At 52.0% G+C, this 19266-nt stretch overlaps 1 protein-coding gene across 2 annotated transcripts in view; it reads left to right on the top strand.

Moving 5' to 3' along the window:
- The window catches only part of CABLES1 (Cdk5 and Abl enzyme substrate 1), a 110784-nt gene extending 92244 nt beyond the window's left edge, over window positions 1–18540 (top strand). For both annotated transcript variants that reach the window (XM_032309490.1, XM_032309489.1), the window contains 3 exons: window positions 12659–12765; window positions 13968–14175; window positions 17221–18540. In XM_032309490.1, coding sequence (XP_032165381.1) covers window positions 12659–12765; window positions 13968–14175; window positions 17221–17361 — 456 coding nt within the window. In that variant the 3' untranslated portion in view covers window positions 17362–18540. The remainder of the gene's footprint in view (window positions 1–12658; window positions 12766–13967; window positions 14176–17220) is intronic.
- Window positions 18541–19266: the final 726 nt, after the last annotated feature.

Here is a 19266-nt window from a genome sequence, read left to right as displayed (position 1 = left end):
ACCGCCCTGATGTCAAGGAGGAAACAACTGGAACGCCATGACTTGTGTAAGAATAGAATTCTTTATGTTATTCATTGCCTTATTTACTAAGTAATGGGCAGGAAACTGTGGCTTGGGGAGTCTGAGTGAGGCTGTCACAGTTGACAGACAGGAAGTGGGGGGCCGAGGCCAGAACTCCTGGCTTGGTGCTTTTCTCATTCGGCCTCTGACTCCCACATCTCTCAGCAGTGGGGGGCAAAACAGCCGAACTCGGGGAGGACGTGAAAATGACTCTTTGGGCCAACGGTTTAGCAGATTTCTAACTAATGCAGAGAGTAAGAGAGGGCACTTGTTTTTGACTGGGGTTTGGCAGGGAGCTCTTCCCTAGGTAGCGTTATATTTGGTGAAAATGACCTCTCCGGTAGGCCTGGTGACAGGCTGGTGCCAGATCTTGTTTTGTTTTGTTTTTTTCTTTAAATGATGTCACTGTGAACTTTAGGGTTCTGGGCCACAGACTACGTGGGCGCGCCTGTGCACATGAGCGATTTCTCCTCCGGCAGTGTGCTAGATGACTTGCCAAGTCAGCATATATGTCCTATCCTCCTTGTTTTGTGGTCCCAACTGGCTCATTTTTCATCTCACCAGGTTGCATCTGCAGCCTCTGCTTCCTGTAATAGTACGTGTTTTAGAGAATAAAATGGCTTGTGAACCACATTTTCTGGTCAGTTCCATAAGGTGTACATCTCTTCTGGCCACAGAGATTGGTAATTTGATCAGATATGGGACATCCACTTTTCAGCATCCTCCTCTGTCATGGCCATGTGTGTCCTGTGTCACAGAAAGACTCAGACTGGCTCCCAGAAGACTTCTCTAGACGCAAGCATGCATTACAAGGCTGTCTCGCATACATCAAACTTGCACGAATACATGTGGGGGTTTTGGTTTTGGCTTTTGTTGGTTTGCTTAAAGATACAGAATTTGCTCATTCAGCCAGTATTGACTGAGGCCTTATATAGTGGAGAACAAACTGGCCACGATCGCCATTTTCCTCAGCCTTACTGTGCATAGAGAAGTCAGACAGTGAGCAAACAGCCAAGTCACTGCGGTCATGAGATGGGTAAGGAAAGTGCTAGGAGATGATGGCAGCAGGGCATGGAGGTGCAGGTGGGAGGTCCACCTTAAGGAAGGTCTCCCTGAAGAAATGGCATTGAAGGGAGTGTGAGGAGTAAGAAGGAGCAGCCATTCCAGGCCTTGGTGGGAAAGGCCCCTGTTGTCTTGCGAAGAGGTGAGTGAGGGTGGGTAGGAAATTGGTATTTTTAGCAATGACAGTCCCCGTCCTTCCCTCTACGCGTGTGCACATGAGCATAGCCACGAGTGGAGAAGGCAAGCCATAGAAAATCATCCTGACAGGTTGTCCATACTTACTGAACCCCAGGCACACGGAGCTGTGCTTGTAATAGGCACGAACTACCAGGGTAGACAGAGCTACGGTTACTTGACCCAAGTAACATGGTTACTTGAAAACCCTCTTTGAAGCTCCGGGGCCCATCTTGGCCTGTGAGTGGGTGGGTGGGAGGCACTCAGCCCAGACAAGCTCACCCAGCTTAAAGCTTTTCTCCTGGGCTGCGAACCCTCATCATTGGCAGGGCGCCCCCTGCAGGCAGATGTCAGGCCTGTGTCTGTGTGAAGCCCGCGCGGCCAGCTCCTTGCCCGTCCCGCAGGGCCTCCTGGTGTGGCCTTTGCTGAAAGACTGGGCAAGGGTGCTGGCCAGGTGCCAGACTGACTGCACAGCACTGTCCACCCCCCTTCATATTGGCCCCCGAGGCCTTTGAGGTCCTGCTGCCAATGCCTGTCTCCCTTAGGTTGCCAGCACAGTTAAGGGGAGGCCAGCCCTGTGGAGGCCTCAAGCCTGAGGCCCAGGGGCTGTTGTCTGGGGTCTGTGGGTGCTCTGTTTGCATGGCGTTTTGGGGGCTGAGATGTTCGTGTGGCTTCTGCAGAATCAAGCAGCCTAGAAAGTGACAGGCTAAACCCCTCATCCCATTACATCCCCCAGCCGTCATTTGTTTTCTCTTTCTCTTTTCGTGTTAGGGTGTGATTTGTGTATGATCAAACACACACATTTAAAGTGTACAGTTTCATAAATTTTGTTGCCTCTGCTTTAATCAAGATAGAACATTTCTTTCCCTTTGGAAAGTTCCTTCCCATATATCCTGTTCTGACATCTGTCACCGTAAAGTAGTTTCACCTGTTCCAGTGCTTGATGTAAGTGGAATCATATACTAGGCACTTCTTTAAAAAATTTTTTGTTCTTCTTCCTTCACGGAATTTAATAGGTGAGATTCACTCGTGTTGGACATTATCAGTAGCTTGGGGGTTTTTGGGTTTTTTTTTTTTTTTTTAAGATTTTATTTATTTATTTGACTGAGATCACAAGTAGGCAGAGAGGCAGGTAAAGGGAGAGAGGAGTAAGCAGACTCCCCGAGGAGCAGAGAGCCCGATGTGGGGCTCGATCCCAGGACTCTGGGATCATGACCTGAGCCGAAGGCAGAGGCTTAACCCACTGAGCCACCCAGGCGCCCCAGTAGCTTGGGTTTTTTTTAATTGCCGAGTAGGTTTCTCTTACTTGGACATACCCCAGTTTATTTATCTCCACTCCTGTTGATGGACATTTGGGTGGTTTCCTGGGAGGGGACACCCAAGTTAACCAAGTAAAACATTGCTGCCATGGGCATTCTTACACAAGTGTTTCGTGGACATTTTCATCTCTCTTGCTTAAGTACCCAGGAGTGGGCTTTCTGGATCCTAGGTAGGTGATGTTAACTCACCAGGATGTGGCTGGGTGTATATTTTCATTCATGTGTTCTAAGTACAAGATAAAAAGGCCACTCGTAGCCACAGTTGCCATGCCTACAAAAGTGGGAGAGTTCCAGAGGTGAACATTTCCCTGAGGCCTAGAAAGAAGCCTGTCATGTACAAAGTTTTTAAGTGGGAGCCCTTTAGAACTGCCCTTGCATTCAGAGTGACACAGGTTTTTAACTGATCTGTGCAAGTCCCTCCCACTATTGGCCTCTGGGAAAGGGCAAAGGGGACACTTTGAAGTAAAAAAACAAAAATTCCTGGGGCAGGTCTGGAAACCCAAGTCGCAGCTACCCCTGTGGTTTCGGCCCTGAAGTTTCTAGACGGTGACCACAGAGTAGGAAAGTATGTTGAGCCTCCTGGCTGCACGCAGGTTCTCGCAGGGCCTTAGCCTAATGATGGTGTTTCTCAGTGTGGTGAGGGTGGTCGCGAGGCCTCGAGTCGGAGCCGGGTGCTTCCTGCTCTGTGCGCTGCCTGCCTTGTCATTAAAGTTTCGCCAGAAAGTAGTTGCTTATCATTAGAACCTGGCAGCTAAAGCCAGTAGTGGTTTTGTTTTTTCTTTCCTTTCTGGGTGTGGAGAGCAATTAAGAGGAGAAAGTAAGCAAAAGAGCTGACTGAGATAATGCCAACAAAGTTAATGTTATTTGAACGCATATCTGGATCCTTTTCCTGTCTCAGGAAGAAATCCCTCTCAGACTGTTTTGACATCAGAAGGAAAACGGACTAATAACCTTTACGATAGCTATAGGTATGTAAATCTCCAGAGGACAGGTCTTGATCTTGATAAAGTGCCTATTCACATGTTTACTTAATACTATAATCTAACTACTCCTAGGAAAAAAACTCCTCCTTCCTACCCCCTGGTCCCCCACCCCCAACTCCCAGCGTTGTGGGAGTATGTCTTAGAGCTTTTTCGGCACAGTCTGAGATGCTGAGCAGTGGGAAATTCAAGACTCAATAAAAGGAAGGCGAAGTCAACCTTCTGTGTTGTGGGTGGTTGGGCTCTGGTTTCCCACACCATATTTCTTTTGTGCTGAAAGCCGTCTTGATGACTAGGTAGTTACCTGTCTACAGGGTGGGTTTATAGAGAAGCTAAAGCAGCATGAGCCCCAGGGGCTCTTCCCCGTGTAAGGCTCCTTCCAGGGCCCTCAGGTCTCAAAGCGCTTGAAGCTCATTCAGTTTAGGAAAAGTAGTAAGTCATTACAGTGAAACCATTGCTGGGCCTTTCCTGAGAGCTGGCAGGGCCTTAGAGCTTCCCCAGCTCTCAGGAAGATCTGCCAGGCACTGCATAGGAGCTGAGAAGTAGGATCTCTGAGGTCCACTAGCTTTCGGTGCAAGTGTTAAAATGCATTCTTGAATCCTCTATTGCATTGTGGTTGGGTTTGTTTTTTCGCTCTAGGGCTTTTTTGGGTTGTATGTGACAGCTCTATTGGATATATTTCCCATAGCATACAGTTCACTTCTGTACAGTGTATAGGGGCTCCTAGCTGGCTCAGTCAGTAGAACATGCTCTTGGTCTAGGGGTTGTGAGTTCAAGCCCCACATTGGGCGTAGAGCCTACTAAAAGTAAAAAATAATAAAGTGGTTTTTTAGAACATTCACAGGACTGTGCAGCCATCACCATAATCCATTTCGGACGTTTTCATCATTCCCAGAAGAAGACCCGTACCCTCAGCCCTCCACCTGCTAAGCCCTAGGCAACCACTAATCCACTTTTCTGTCTCCGTAGATTTGCCTGTTCTGGACATTTCATAAAAATGGAATCATATACTATGCGGTCTTTTGTGTCTGGCTTTTACTTCGATAATGCTTTCAGGGTCCATCCACGTTGTAGTATGCGTCAGTATGGTGGTTTTCTTTCATCTTTTCTTACAAAAATAATACAAAGTGAAATACTGGCTTTACATTGTACACAAGATGCCATAGCATCTGCTTCATTTCTGCATGTTTGTCTCAGATTTGCAGTGACCATTTTGTGTCTCTACCGTGCTCCTCCGGGCTTGGTTCATCAGCTCCTGCTCGAGGTGACCGCTTAAGGAGCACGTGTTTACGAGTGCGTCCAAATACTGTGTAGTGTGTGTGGTGTGTGTGTGTGTGCATGCGTAAGTGCCCTCAGGGCCACACCCGGTGTCTTCTGGAGTGAGTGAAGACACTACTCTAGAAGAGTCTGTATCTTACAAATGCCTGAGACCATGGCCCTCCTGGGCATCTCCCAGCATCTCCACATTGGTGGTGTAAGCCTGAAGCAGTAGTAGTTTTTCCTGAGTTTCTCTCCTTGATTTGCACATGGTTTCATTTTAGTGAAGGAAACTAAAGAGCTGCTCCTCTCAGGGCAAGGGAGGGAGAAAATCCAGGGTCACAGATTTGGAATCTGATGGGTAGAAATAGCAGGAGATGCTGCCCCAGGCTGCAAAGGCCCTCCACTCATTCCCACGGTTTTTCTCGTGATTTACTATCCTCTTAGGAAAAGGGAGAAATGCCGAGAAGAGCCAAAATGCCCAGCTGCTGGTGGTTAGATAGATGGAGTGAGGGCGGCGGCCGCTCAGCTTCACGACCTGAGCGGGTGCCCATGGATGTGGGGCAGGTGGTCAGGTGGGAGAGCCCTGGCTGTGCGGGGGCCGTCAGGGCTGGAAGGTGCTGCGGGGAGCCCTGCCAGTTAGCCCTCCTTCCCTTGGAACATTCTGCCCCCTGGGAGCTCCTGTGACCCAGAGGGGAACCGTAGCTGAGTCTACAGCAAGAGCACATCTGTTCAGAACTGCTCGCAAGAATGCCTGGGGAGCTGTGGAGGGCAGGAGGATAGGAAGGCAGGAGGGACTTAAGGGGCCCAGAAGTGGAAGCACCTTTTATATTGTTTCTTTTGAAAGCAGACCAGCAACTTGTCAGCTCTGAGACCCTCTTTGTTCTCCAACACTATTATTAGGGTATGCGTAATAGCACACCCCTGCTCCCTCTGCTCCCTGCCTCACCTGCCCCCACCATCTCCCGTTGCATCCAGCCCCCCAAGGCCCCCACTGCACAGCACTGTGTCTGCTGCCGTGAGCCTGGGAAGGCCCAGGTCCCTTCCCTCCTTCCTACTGTCAGTCAGTCTTTGTTTCCTTTAAAAAGCAAAAGATCCCTCCTTGTGTCCGCAATAGATGTGGTAGACTCTTTCAGATAGATAACTAAGGTCTGGTCTCACCATCTTTCCCTGTCATCTTGGAGGGTAGTTAAGGTGGCTTTAACAGCGGGCCTTCCTGACTCTGCCTCCCATCTCCAGCAGGTTGGGCCGCTTTCTGAATTGCATCTCCAGACCTTGTGCATTTGGGATGGTCTCCTCCCAGCTGACTTTCCTCTGTTGCCTCCTATGTAGCTGTGTGCACAGCTTCCTTGTGGGCAGGCCAGGGCACGACCGTGCACCCGAGCCACCTCTCATACTGAGAGTGGAACGACAAGCACCGCGGGGCTGGAACGCTCTGTCTACCGTGTGGCCTGGCCCAGCTGCCGGCCTCTGCCCTGGACCATAAGGAGCCCTACGTCTGGCAAATCCTGTGGCCTGGAATTAGGTGGCTTTGAAAACAGTGGCCACTAAATCTGTCCCAGGCCAGGAAGGAACCACACCAGCTTCATAGCGTTTTGTTTGGTAGTAACGTGTGCTGGCAAAACCTGGGAATTAGGAGTCTTTATACAGTCAGACTCGTAGGGGACCTAGCACATAGCAGTGCCTCCCTTTTAATTCATATCCTCTGAAGCCAGAAAGACCGAATAACTGGGGACCCATCGTACCTCTGTGCATGCAGCTCGGCCTCAGACACTGCAGCCTCAGCTCACCTCTGTCCCTGCAAAGAGGGTAGCTGCCTTCCGGGTGGTCGAGAGATCCTGCCTTTCAAGAGGTCATAAGGCACCCCCAGACAGGACCACACAGGAGAATTGTGGCTGCTTACATTCCAGAGAGTGCTTCTCAACAGGAACTGGAGCAGAGGACAGCAAGAACTGTCATCCCTTCTGGAAACTGCCTGACCTAGTAGCCGTGGACTCGGGGTGATTCAGCCAGTACCCAGAGTCTGGGCCTTGCAACGCCATTCGGGAGCAGTGGGCCCAAGGTGCAGCAGGCAAGCAAGGGGCTGGGAGCACATGGTTGCTTTGGGGACTGCCCACTCAGCTGCCCTGGTTGTGGACCCCAAGCAGCTGAGTTTAAGTCAGACTGAAACAGCCCCACAGATGTCCAAGTGCCCTGCAGTGACCGATGTGAAGCAGATGGCAGAGAAGCCAGAGGAAAGACCTGCAGCCCAGAACACGGAGCAGTTTCACTGGGCCACCCAGCTACTGAGCGGCAGGACTGGGGCCTGACCCGGGGCCTCTGGCTCCATGGTTTGTGATCTTACCCCACAGAGCCACAGCTCAGAGAAGCAGAGACGATAGCAAGACTGAAGACAGAGCAGTCCCAAGCACTGCTTGGTCCAAGGCCAACAGTGCCTGCTGCCTGGGTAGAAGTCAGGCCCCATGGGGCAGCTGTGTCCAGCCTAGGAAGAGCAGCTGGGATCAGAGCACGGCAAGGCTGTGTAGCTGCACCATTAGGAGCAAACACCACTGCACTGAGGTGAAAGGTGTCCCCCCAAAATACAGGTTGAGGTCCTAACCCCTAGTACTCCAGACTGGACCCTTATTTAGAAGTAGGGTGTTGCAGTTATAAACCAGTTAAGCCGAGGTTTTACTGGAGTAAGGTGGATCTAACCCAGTATGACTTGATGTCATAAACAGCCAGAGAGAGGACGGCCACGTGGACAGATGCATGGGGAGAGCACCGGGTGATGACTGGCAGAGACTGCAGTGATGCCTCTGCAAGCCAGGAGCTGCCCGGGACTGCCAGAAGCTGGGGAAGCAAGGAAGGATTCTAGCCACGTTTTGAGAGGGAACAGAGCCCACCTGACACCTTGATCTCAGACCTGTAGCCTCCAGAACTGAGAGACCATAAATTGCTGCTTGAGCCGCGCAGCCTGTGGTGCTGGGTGACGGCAGCCACAGGAAACTAAACGCAGCCACTTTTGCATTCTCTGCCTTCCTGAGGTGCTCAGACTGACGTTCACAGTTTACCACCATCCTCTTCCTGTCTTAAGTCATGGAGGCCTTTCATTGCCCCAGAGGCCAGCCTTCCCTGCTGCCATATGTCAGCAAATGGACTGAAATGATGGCCTCATTGGGCCCCTGCCTCAGGTGCAGCAGCCACGGTCATCCAATAGTCTGTATTCTCTTCTTCCCTGGATGCCTTTGGACTTCCCAGAGCAGCCACCCTGGAACTGCTGGGCCCAGCTTTCCCATGTCCAGTGGAGCCCTTCCCCCGCCACACGTCCTGACAGCTGCCAGCCACATGGGGGTCAGAAAATGGGGGGCCTCGGCAGAGACGGAGGTTTGCAGAGATCCTCCACCCCCAAGTGGACCATATCTACTTTAGAAATGACCCAGAGTAGCCCAGCATCAGCCAAATAAGTGGAGGGTGAGGCTGCCGGCAGGCTTCTACTCCATGCCAGGAGCAGTGGCAAGATGTGACTGTAAGGCTGGAAACCCCACACGGGAAGGATGACAGAGTGCAGCTTCTGTACCTCTGGACAGCAGAGCCAGGATCCAGAGGAATCTGTCAGCCAGAAGATGAAGTCACGGGCTTTCTCCCTGCAGCTGCCATGTGCCGCCCATGCTGGAAGTCAGGCATTGGGCCCAGGACTCCCATGTCAGCTCACTGGCCCGCCCTCTGTTCACCTGTCCAGGACTAGCCTGGAAGTAAATGCATGTGTCCACTCCTACTCTGAGGAATAGTAGGCTCTGGATCTGTACCCCAAGAGCTAGGGCAGGCAGGGCAGGGTTGTTTGTAAAAACAGTCTCTCCTGGGCCCAGGGCTGTAGACTGAGCTGGGTCATCAGAGTTGATGGGGTCCTTCTGAAATTCAGTCTGGTCAGGAAATGGTGTGTGAGGGCCCCCGGGATAAGTCTCGGTGCCCTGGGGAACTGATGACATTGGGGCCTTATCCTCCAAAGCATCCCCCATGGGCTCTGTCCTTATCCCATGTCTTCCCAGGTGAGATTCACTTAGAGTATCGGTCAAGGCCATCAGTGAAGGTAGTGTGTGCGTCAGTGATGGTTCGGTCACAAAGAACGGCATCCATGCAAGCTAGTTTATAAGGGATTTATCACCGAGTATTGAACAGCTTGCAGAGTCACTGGGGAGGCGAGCACGACTGCCTAAATTGGGATTTCAGGAATGACCCCAGGACCATCCTGCAGAGCCAGGCCACCAGGGGAGCAGCCGCCTGACCTCGTCCCTGATCAGGGCCCGGAAGATGGTTGGGATCGGGCACCAGCTGCCAGTTTCAGACATGGCAGTGCCACTGCCGCCTTCAGGCAGCTTCAGATCCATGCTGCCTGCTGTGGTCTCCCCCAGCAGAACAGGCACCCAGGAATTCAGGACTCCTGCCGTGACTTTTCTTGGCAGCAGGAAGACCAGAAGCCCAGCTTCTGTTTCAGTGTTGCCTTCTTGCGCCAGTGTGCAGGCCACAAAGAACTGGAAAGGTATCTGGAATCCTCCCCGGACAGTACCCTGTCCGGACTGTTGTGTGCAGTGAAGGCCAATCATTGGAAGAGGGACCATGTCGCTGGAGGTTGGGGGAAGGTGAGCCCACAGGAGTGGCTCCAGGCCAAACAGTGGCTGGGTGCCAGCCCCGCGAGGAGACTCTACTGGGCGTGCAGGTCCCCTGGGCAGCGTCACCATGCAGATGACTCCCAGGGCGCCACCCACACGCCTGGACTCAGGGCACCTGGGGCAGCCTGGTCTCTGCCATCTCCTGCCTCCTTGCTCTTAATTTGCCGGTGGCCTTTGGGTATACAGTGTTCTCTCTGTTTGCTCCGGGAGAAACCTGTGAAGCAGCCCCGCCAGGTGTTCTCTCCAGGTGTCCATCCGTTTTCAGGGATGTGGGAGGCGAGGACGTGGGAGGTCAGGCCGCGGGAGGCCGAACGTCTTTCTCAGGGCTGCCGCCTTGCTGGAGGCAGAGCTGCCCTCCACCAGCCGGCCCTTCCTTCCTGCCAGCAGTCTCAAGCTGTCTCCCCTGCTCATTTTAGCCCGATGAAGGATGGAGATGCAGGAAGGCAGTGCGAGCGGCGAGCTGAGAGCTCTGGCTCCTGGTGCTGGCCCCGCCCCTTCCCCATTCTGAGTTTCTGCCTCCCCATCTGGGAGATGGGGCTCATGGCTGCAGGCTGCTTCTCTGGCCGCGGGAAAGCCGGGGTGTGTGTAGCTCTATAGAAGATAGAACAGAGCTGCTGTGGCTGCCATAGGCAAGGCTCCAGATCTCCCCTTCCCACTCCGGGAGATCCTTGCTTGGAGCTCCTGGGGCTTCAGTCCCCAGCAGGGCTGGTGAGTCTTTGCTTAAGACTTTTGTCCACTGAGGACCAGCAGAAGAGGCTGCCCACGACAGTTTGGGATGCCTTTGTGTGGGGTAGAAGAGGTCGGGAGGGCTGGGTATTTCGGAAACAGAAGAATTGGCTGATCGGCCAGCGGGCCCAGCTTGAGGTAACCATGTTAGATGTAGTTCCCCATTCTGCTGCCTGTTTCCTAAATGAAAAATTGTACATCCTGTTCCACCCCATCTGTTCGGGATGATAAACGCATCTTGGAGGGCTGCCACAGGGGAAGCGCCCGCTCTGCGAGACACTAAGCGGCCTCCATGTCCCGTGCTCCCCTCCTCAGGGCATCCAGCAAAATCTCGCTGCACACAAGTGTGTGCATGTGTGTGTTTGCACGTTGGGGCCATGGGGCCACTCCCTTGCTCCTTGCCTACACATCGCAGGGGCACAGGGCACCTCCCGGAATGGGCATGTCTGGGGCCAGCTGAGGAGGAGCCTTCTTGACCAGGCCAGAGAGACATGGCGCCACAGAAGAGCTCTTGGCATTGCACCAAGTCTGTTTCCACCCAATATCTCAGAAAGTTCTGAACAAGTTTGGCGGAACCGTTTTGAGTTCGTCTCGCTATGGTTTCGCTTTTACTCGCCAAAGCTGCTGTTAGGAAGGTGCTGTTAGGATCGATGTGAGTGGGGTCATGTCGGCTCTTCGTCTCCTCTGGGTTATTAACACACACCAGAGGCCTTCCACGTGCCTGTACTAAAGTCCTGTCCAGCCAGGCATCTTCTGAGTGGAGGTGTTTATGGATAGCTGCCTGCTGGTGTTAGAGCCATGGAGGAAAGTGGTGACACATCCCCTGGAAGGCGCCAGGCCACAGAAGCCATCTCCAGGATCTGGCCTTCTCAGCAGAATCTGCACTTGCTCCTTTCTCGGGCTCTGCCTGGTGAAGGTTATCGCCTCCAGCCAGCCAGGGAGGCGTCAGGCATTGTTGCTGCACCTCAAAAGCAGAATTCCAAGGAAGAGGAGAGAGGCTAACCTAGTGAGGCCTGGCCGGAGACCCCATTTCCTTCAGAGTTAATACTGTACAGCGCAGACTAGCCAGGAAGACCCAGGGCCTCAGAAGCCTCAGAAGGAGCTCGAAGGAACCACTCTTTAAGGGTGGCTAGGATTAGAAAGGGGGAGGGGAGGGAACTGGTTCGATCTGTAGAGCATGCAGCTCTTGATCTCGGGGTTGTGAGTTCAAGCCCCATGTTGGGCAAAGAGCCTACTTAGAAAAGAAGGGGAGGGGAAGAGGAAGAAACCCAGGGCTTAAAGGACTGTTACTGGTAGCTGACATCATGTACATGCAACAGAAGGTTATCCAGCCTTAAAAAGGAAGGGAATTCTGACTCCTGTTGTACTGTTTGACCCTGGAGAACATGATGCTGAGTGAAACAAGCCAGGCACAAAAGGACCAACACCAACACTGCGTGATCCCACTCATAGGAGGGACTGAGAGGAGTCAGGTTCAGAGACAGAAAGCAGAATGGCAGTTGCCGGTGGGAGCTAAGGTGGGGGTGGAACAAGGACTTGATGAAGGGGGACAGAGTTTCAGTTTTGCAAGATGATGAAAGTTCTGGCGATGGGTGGTGGTCATGGCCACGCACCAATGTGAGTGTACTGTATGCTGCTGAACCTCGTATTTTAAAATGGTTAAAATGCTAAGTTTTGTGTGATGTATATTTGTGTGATATATATTTTCCCACAATGAAAAAGAAAATGGCTAACATTTATCGAGTGCTTGCTGTATGCCAAGCGCTATACAGAGCCCTTGACATGTCTCATAGTTCTCCAAATAGCCATGTGAAGTAGGCACTGTTAGCTGCTTTCATCTTAAAGTGTAGAACCTGATGTTTGGGGTCATTGGATAACGCCCCATGGCTGGACAACTAGTGATGGTCAAGTGTGGCTTGAAGCCTCGTGTGTGGGTGCCCACACCATGCCCTAAATGCTGTGCTGTCTGAATACCAGGCTGAGGCACAGGAACTGAGAGAGGAGCTCCCTCCCTGCCAGACCCTGATTGCTGACTGTCTGGAGGCTGCTGCTTCCCCATGTTGCCTGGTCCTGCTGTAGCACGGATTTGCATTCCAGAGACCGTGTCCCCTTCAGGCGCTCAGGCTCAGCAGGGCTTTTGCTGGGCCTCTTCTCCGAGGCTTCCTCACTGCTGCTGTCAGAAGTTGTAAGATGGCCATAATGTGCACATAATTGTAACCTGTGTCCTGAGTGGCTCAGTCGGTTAAGCATCTCCCTTCGGCTCAGGTCATGATCCCAGGGTCCTGGGATCAAGCCCCGTGTCAGGCTCCCTGCTCAGTGGGGGGTCTACTCCTTCTCCCCACCGCCACTCGTGCTCTTTCTCTCTTTCAAATAAATAAACTCTTCAAAAAAATTATTGAAAGAGTGACCCGAGTTGCCCAATCTGTTACAGACCACAGTAATCGACTATGTGAAGCCCTCAGATCTCAAGAAGGACATGAATGAGACCTTCAAGGAGAAGTTTCCTCACATTAAGTTGACACTCAGCAAAATAAGGAGGTACGTGAAGCTCAACATCCGCTTGAGCTCTCCACTCAGATCCTCTCGGCATGCTTTCAGCTCACTTTTTGGATGCAGGTTCCTCGTGTATAGTTCAGGGAAATAAAACGGGTGTGTGGCGAGGAAAGGCTCACCCGCCTCTGGCTGACTCCTGCCTCTGTGAGCGAGAGCTGAGGGAAGCAGGGCAGAAGGCGGAGCTCTCAACTCCAGTTGACATGGGTGTGAGGGTAGTTTCCTTATGTGAAAGAACCATTATTTTCTACTGTCCGAGGCTCAGCTATCCAGTCAGGGTTGTGTTACAGAGAACTCGGAATAGGAAACATTCAGTTCTCTGCTTTCTCAAATGTAGACAAGACAGAGAAGAGTTGGTTTGATAGCCTTCGAGGGAATTCTTTGCCCACAGCCTTCCACCCAAGAGTTGCCAGCCAAGCACTACCTTTAAGCATTTAGCAGAGCAGCCAGAGCAGAATCAGGCCCTTGTTTCCCATGCAGCAGACTCGATTGACTTTGTAGTGACCCACATGTGCTGGGCCAGAGAGGAGCCGCCTGGGGTTGTGTCTGTCTAGCAGGACAGACTCTCAGTGCACATGGTGACAGAGGCTAGACTATATGCCAACATAGCGTGGGAGTATGTGCCAGCATTTACATGCTGTGTAGCCCAGTGCTGATTTGACTCTGGCATGTTCCAAGCCAAAGACGTGAGAAGAATGGAGTATTCCCACTGTGTCCATTTGCTGGGTAGCATTCTTCAGTACACTGGCCGTTGTTTTGTTAGCCTAACCCCTCTTCTGCCATAGTTCTGAACATGGTGGACCCTCAGCAGAGTTGATACCAAGCACCTAGTTTCTTTCTCTTGGTGTTTCTGTGGATTGATCGTAGTACCCCTCAGTTTCCCTCTTTCCCTTTGGACACCTCTAGGCTTAGTTTCCAGAGACCCTCAGACACACCTGGTTCAGTGTGGTCTTCTGTGTCCCTTGTTGAGGTGGTCTCCAGTTCCACCAACAGAGAAGAACCCTAGCAGCTTAAATCTGTTGTCTACAGAGAATGGAAAGTTCTTAGTCCTCAGGATTTGTTCCCATTCCACATCACCCTTCTGGGAATGAGAAAAAGGAAAGGCTTTCAGGATGGACTAGTCGTTTTCTTTGGAGGCCTCTGAAACTCCCAACTTCTAATAATGTTCCTTTCTTCCTGTGTTTCTCTAGTCTGAAGCGAGAGATGCGGAAGCTTGCCCAGGAGGACTGTGGCTTTGAGGAGCCCACCGTGGCCATGGCCTTTGTCTATTTTGAGAAGCTCGCCCTCAAGGGAAAGCTAAACAAACAGAACCGGAAGCTTTGTGCTGGAGCGTGTGTACTGTTAGCAGCCAAAATCGGAAGTGACCTCAAAAAACACGAAGTCAAGCATTTAATTGACGTGAGTGACCTGAGTCCTGTTGGCTGAGGGAGCACGTGGGAAGAGCCTGCTTGGTGATCCTGCCTGGGAGAATGCCAGTTGTTAGTCGCCACTGAAAGAGCAGGGCTGGGGAGTCATCCTGCAGCAGTGGTCAGGCCCCCCAGCTCAGGCTGTTCTGGAACAGAGGGAGGATCCACTTTGACGAGACCAAAGATCCCCAGTATTGGGTCCGGCCATAAAAATCCTATTTTCAGACACCCTGAGGGGTGAACTTATTCTCAAACTCACAGAAGCCATTGTAACGGGAAGGGGACTTGGGGGGCGTTGTGACCACAGGGCGTCCGTCAGACAGTTCGGCTCAACAGACCTCGGCTTCTTGTGGTCTAACTTGCCTCTTCTTTGAGTAGGGGCATGGGTTTGATTGAGTGGTTTCTCCTGCTTTTAAAGGAGCGCCCCATCAAAGCAAGGAGACCGCGATCTTGGATGGATATGTGAGTGCCTGTAGTCATAGAAAATTTGAGATACAGTAAAACCAACAGATCAGGAGACAGTTGCCATTGAAAAGAACGCTTCTTACCACAGTTCCCAAGGGAAGTATGTTAGTTCTGTCTGCCATAGCGAGATCCCATAGCCAGGGCGGCTTAAACAACAGACCTTTATTTCTCACAGTTCTGGAGGCTAGGAAGGCCCAAGATCAAGGTGCCAGCTGCTTCGGTTCCTGGTGAGAGCCCTCTCCTTGGCTTGTGATGGACAGGTTTTCACTGTGTCCTCACATGGCAGGGAAAGCTAACAAGCAAGCCTTCAGCTCTCTTCTTACATCGTGAGGACTCCACTCTTCAGCCTGATCACCTCCCAGAGCCCCCCACATGGGATAGGGTGCCAACATAAGGATGGGGTGGGGAGGGACATCATACCATAGGGAGCCGTGTGGGGAAGTACCAGGTTGGTCAGGAGGCAGAAGGAGAAGGGGGAACTGTGGGCAGGAGCCTCTCTTGTGGTTCCTATGGGAAGGAACAGGCCAGGCAGGGTAGGCAAGCTTCAGGCTATCTAGTGGACTTGGGCTGAGGCACTGTCCTTACTTGTCTCCCTGGCCCTGGGTGCTACGGGCAGGTGGAGTGCGAGAGGCAGAGTGAGGAGATGGTCAGGGTGTGGGCCTTGGATTGGTGGGTTTGCACAAGAAAGATGTGCCCACTGGCAAGTTGTGCACCCTAGGCTAACCCTAGGAGGAGCTGAGCTGCCCGGGCCAAGAAGGACCCAGAATTCAAAGTGTCAGAATACAACCTCTTCAGGTCGTGGCTATGACAAGGCCCTGTGTATGTGTTTGTGTGGCTGGCTCAGTTGGAAAGGAGAAAAAGCAGAAAGGGAGCTAATGGAGGTACTTCCCACGTAAGAGCATTCTTTTTTGCTTTAATTTACCATTTTTACTCCTCTTTTTTATAAGATTTTATTTGACAGCAAAGGGACCACGAAGGAAGGAACACGAGCAGGGTGCGGGGCAGAGGGAGAAGCAGGCTTCTGGCTGAGCAGGGAGCCCAGTGTGGGGCTCAGTCCCGGGACTCCGGGATCATGACCTGAGCCAAAGGCAGACACTTAACAACTGAGTCCCCCAAGCGCCCCATTTTTACTATTTTTAAGTGTACAGTTCAGTGGCATTGAGTGCATTCATATTGTGCGGTCGTCACCATTGTCTGGCAAAACTGAAACTGTGTCCCTGTTAAACACCAGCTCCCCCTCCCACCCATTCCTGGCCTCGGCCACCACTGGTCGGCTTATAGTCTCTGAACCAGACTCGAGCAATCTCGCCTAAGTGGAATCATCTCCTATTTGTCTTTTGTGATGAACTTATTTCCCTTAGCATTAGGTCCTCAAGATTCATCTGTGTTGTGACATGTCAGAATTTCCTTCCTTTTTAAGGCTGAGCAGTATGTCACTGCATGTCTGTTCCACATTTTGTATATCTAGTCAGCCTTTGATGGGAGGAAGTGTTCTTTAAGTCAGTGCCTTACTGCTCCTAAGAAATGGTGCTCGTCTAACTTGACTGTACTTTTAGGAACGTGGAGGGGGATCTTTGGTTAACAAATCGGAGAATCAACAGGTGTACATAGATGTTCGATGAACTAATCTTTGTGCATGTGATGTTACGTACATTGAGTTGTATTTGAGTAAGACAACCATCTGGCAAGAGCCAACCGTGTCCACGCAGAGCACTTACAGGCTGTGGTTTGGCATTTATAGTAGCAACAAAACTGATGCAGGGTCCCAGCCCAATTAGAACCTGAACATGGGCACAAACGGCTGTGCTGGTGAGTTTTGTTGTTGTCCTTGTTTTTATTAAGCCGAAGCAGAATGCACTCCGGCAAAAACAAGGACTTCCCTCCTCACCGTGCCCCCCGGGTGTTCGCTTTCACAGCTGGCTGGAGCCAGAGGCAGTGCAGGGGGGGAGCCCTTGGGCACAAGCTGAGTGCTGCTGTCCACACGCACACACTCCAGCTGGGCGATGACCTGAAAGGCAGGTGATCTCAGCAGGTCTTGGGGTCCTTGTGTATGAAATGAAAGGACCAAACTACATAGTCAGTTGCCCCAAGCCCAAACTTACACGTCGTTACTACTGTTGTAGAGGATATGGTATCTTTTTAGTCTTCCCTCCGTGCCTGAATCCTCTACCGTTAACAGGTAGAGGTTGAACCCCAGTCAAGGTGGGAGCTCAACATTGCAGTTGACCGCACACATCCCCCTTGACAAACTTCTTACCCTCTTGACTCCCGTCTTCTCTCATCTATCAAGTGGATATAAATGTAGCATTGACCTTGCAGGGTTCTTGAGAAATGAAGTCTGGGCTGTATGGCAGTCTCCTGGCAGACTGTGTGTCCTAGGGGAGGTTCGGTTCCTTCTCCACCTGGACTGAGAACAGGAAGTACAGCTGATGCCCCCTTCCATCCTCCTAGTCTTGCCCCTAAAGGGGCTAACACTCATTAGCTAGGGGGATAGAGAGCTTACACATGGAAAAAACCTCGGAATTTGATTTCAAAGCTAAAATGCTCTTCGTTTCTTTTCGTTCTGTTGCAGAAACTGGAAGAGAAGTTCCGGCTGAATAGACGAGAACTGATTGCCTTTGAATTCCCAGTGTTAGTGGCCTTGGAGTTTGCTCTCCACCTGCCGGAGCACGAAGTCATGCCCCATTACAGACGCCTGATCCAGAGCTCCTAGCACAGGCCCCTAGGAGGGGTAGAGACCACTTCCTCTGAGCCCATGGAACAGCACTTACTACTGGAAATGCAAAAACAGAACTCGACATACCAACCTTTTTTCTTCTCAACACGTTTTTGGGTAGAAGCAGTACTGGAGACTTGAGGGAGTCCTGGTCTGGCTAGCCAGGATGAGCCGGGAGTGGTTTATTACACAGCAGGGGAGGGGAGACCTGTGCAGAAGGTGGCAGAAGGCCTTTTGGCTTTCCCCTGGTAAGAGTTCCCCACTGTCCCCACCTTGGGGTTCTTCCCCGGGCCCATCCAAACCTCGAAAGCATGGTTCAGGGCCTCCCCTGCAGACCTGATCCAACTCAGGAGGGCAAAGTTCTAGAACAGAGTGGGGAAGAGAATTTGAAGCAGCTGGGGGAGAGCTTTTAAAAGATACCCTCGCTGTATCAAAAGAGTGTGCCAATCTGTTTTCGTGTCCACTCTTGGAAGTGCACTCCCATCCCGTCCTGTGCTCCCCCCACCCCTGGGTGAGAATGTGAGTGTCTGAGAGATTCCCCGCCAGCCATCCTCGGACCACAAAGCCAGTCCCGCCCGCCAGAGAGCAGCCTGACCTTCAGTCATTAGTTCTAAGTAATCTCTGGGTCATGACATCCTCTGCTCTTAGAAAATGCCATAGTTTCTGTTACCGCTCCTACCATCAATGGGACAAAGGACAAGTTCTCGGTGCCGGTCACAGGGAACGGCGTGGCGGGTGGCACCCTGTGCCTTCCCGCACCCGCACACGCTGACGTTGGCCCTTGGCACCTCCTGGCTGTGGAGCGGCCGGGGCTGCGCTCCGTGGTGTGTATTCCTGTACTCTACGTTAGAGTGCGTCATAGGCACATTGACTGTGCTCGCTCCGTATCACAGGTTTTCTCAAACTCCACAGTAGGTGTCAGCCACCCGCTAGGTGTTCGGAGGCGCCTGACAGCCGGGACATGTGGCATCTGGAGCCGCAGCTCTGTCACCCGAGGAGGCAGGGACTGCTTGATGCCCGGACAGCTGTCTGCGGAGCTGTGGCTAGAACTCGCCCCCACCGGCCTCCACGACCTGTCCCGAGGCACGTGGCCCCAAGACATCTCCCTGCTGGAGCTCACCTGATAGGAGGCGGCCTGGGACCCTGTGAAAAGAAAATTAAAATATTTTGTTTCTATATACATGTATGTGTATGTGTAGACACCTGTGTGGTCCCAGTCACCCCTTGGACTGTGTGCCTGCTTCATCTGCCATCCCCACTTGCACACTGATTCAGAGCCACCACCATCCCTCCCACTCCCCACCCCCCACCCGGGGGGAAGGGGCCCCGGGGAGGCCGAGCACACACAGCTTTGCTTAGCAGAGCTGGACTGAAGCTGATGGGCACACAGGATGGCGGAATTTAAGAAACCGCTGGGGAGAGAACAGAATCCTCCTCCTCCAGAGCTCTAGATTGAATTGAATTTGGTACTAAATATTGTACTTTTGATACTAAAGCCAGTGACTTTCCTTGGCTGGATTCGATTCTAAGACTGATTTTGTCAGGGACCATGGTGAACACAATCTCTAAAAATCAACTCCCAGTTAAGGGGCACCTGCCTGGTGTTGAGGCAAACTGGGAACAAATCATGAAGTGTTCAGAGCATCCTTATCACCTGAACTAAACATGCCCTTGACCTTCCTCTCTTGGTGTCTGTCATTTTCTGCATTTGATGAGCCACCCCAGGTTCCCAGCCTGCTCGGCTCCCTGGTGAGTACCTGGCAGATGAAAGCATTTCTGAGGAGCAAGGCCACTGGCATCTAGAAATTGCCCACAGAGCTCTCCACCATCCGTCTGCCTTGAATGTCCTGCCAAGTTTAGGGGGACGTCTAGTGGGTGACCCGTGCCACCAGGGTCCTTCCT

This window comes from Mustela erminea, chromosome 13 (assembly GCF_009829155.1).
Source record: "Mustela erminea isolate mMusErm1 chromosome 13, mMusErm1.Pri, whole genome shotgun sequence".
NCBI classification, from domain to species: Eukaryota; Metazoa; Chordata; class Mammalia; order Carnivora; family Mustelidae; genus Mustela; species Mustela erminea.
This window is presented reverse-complemented; position numbering and strand designations above follow the sequence as displayed.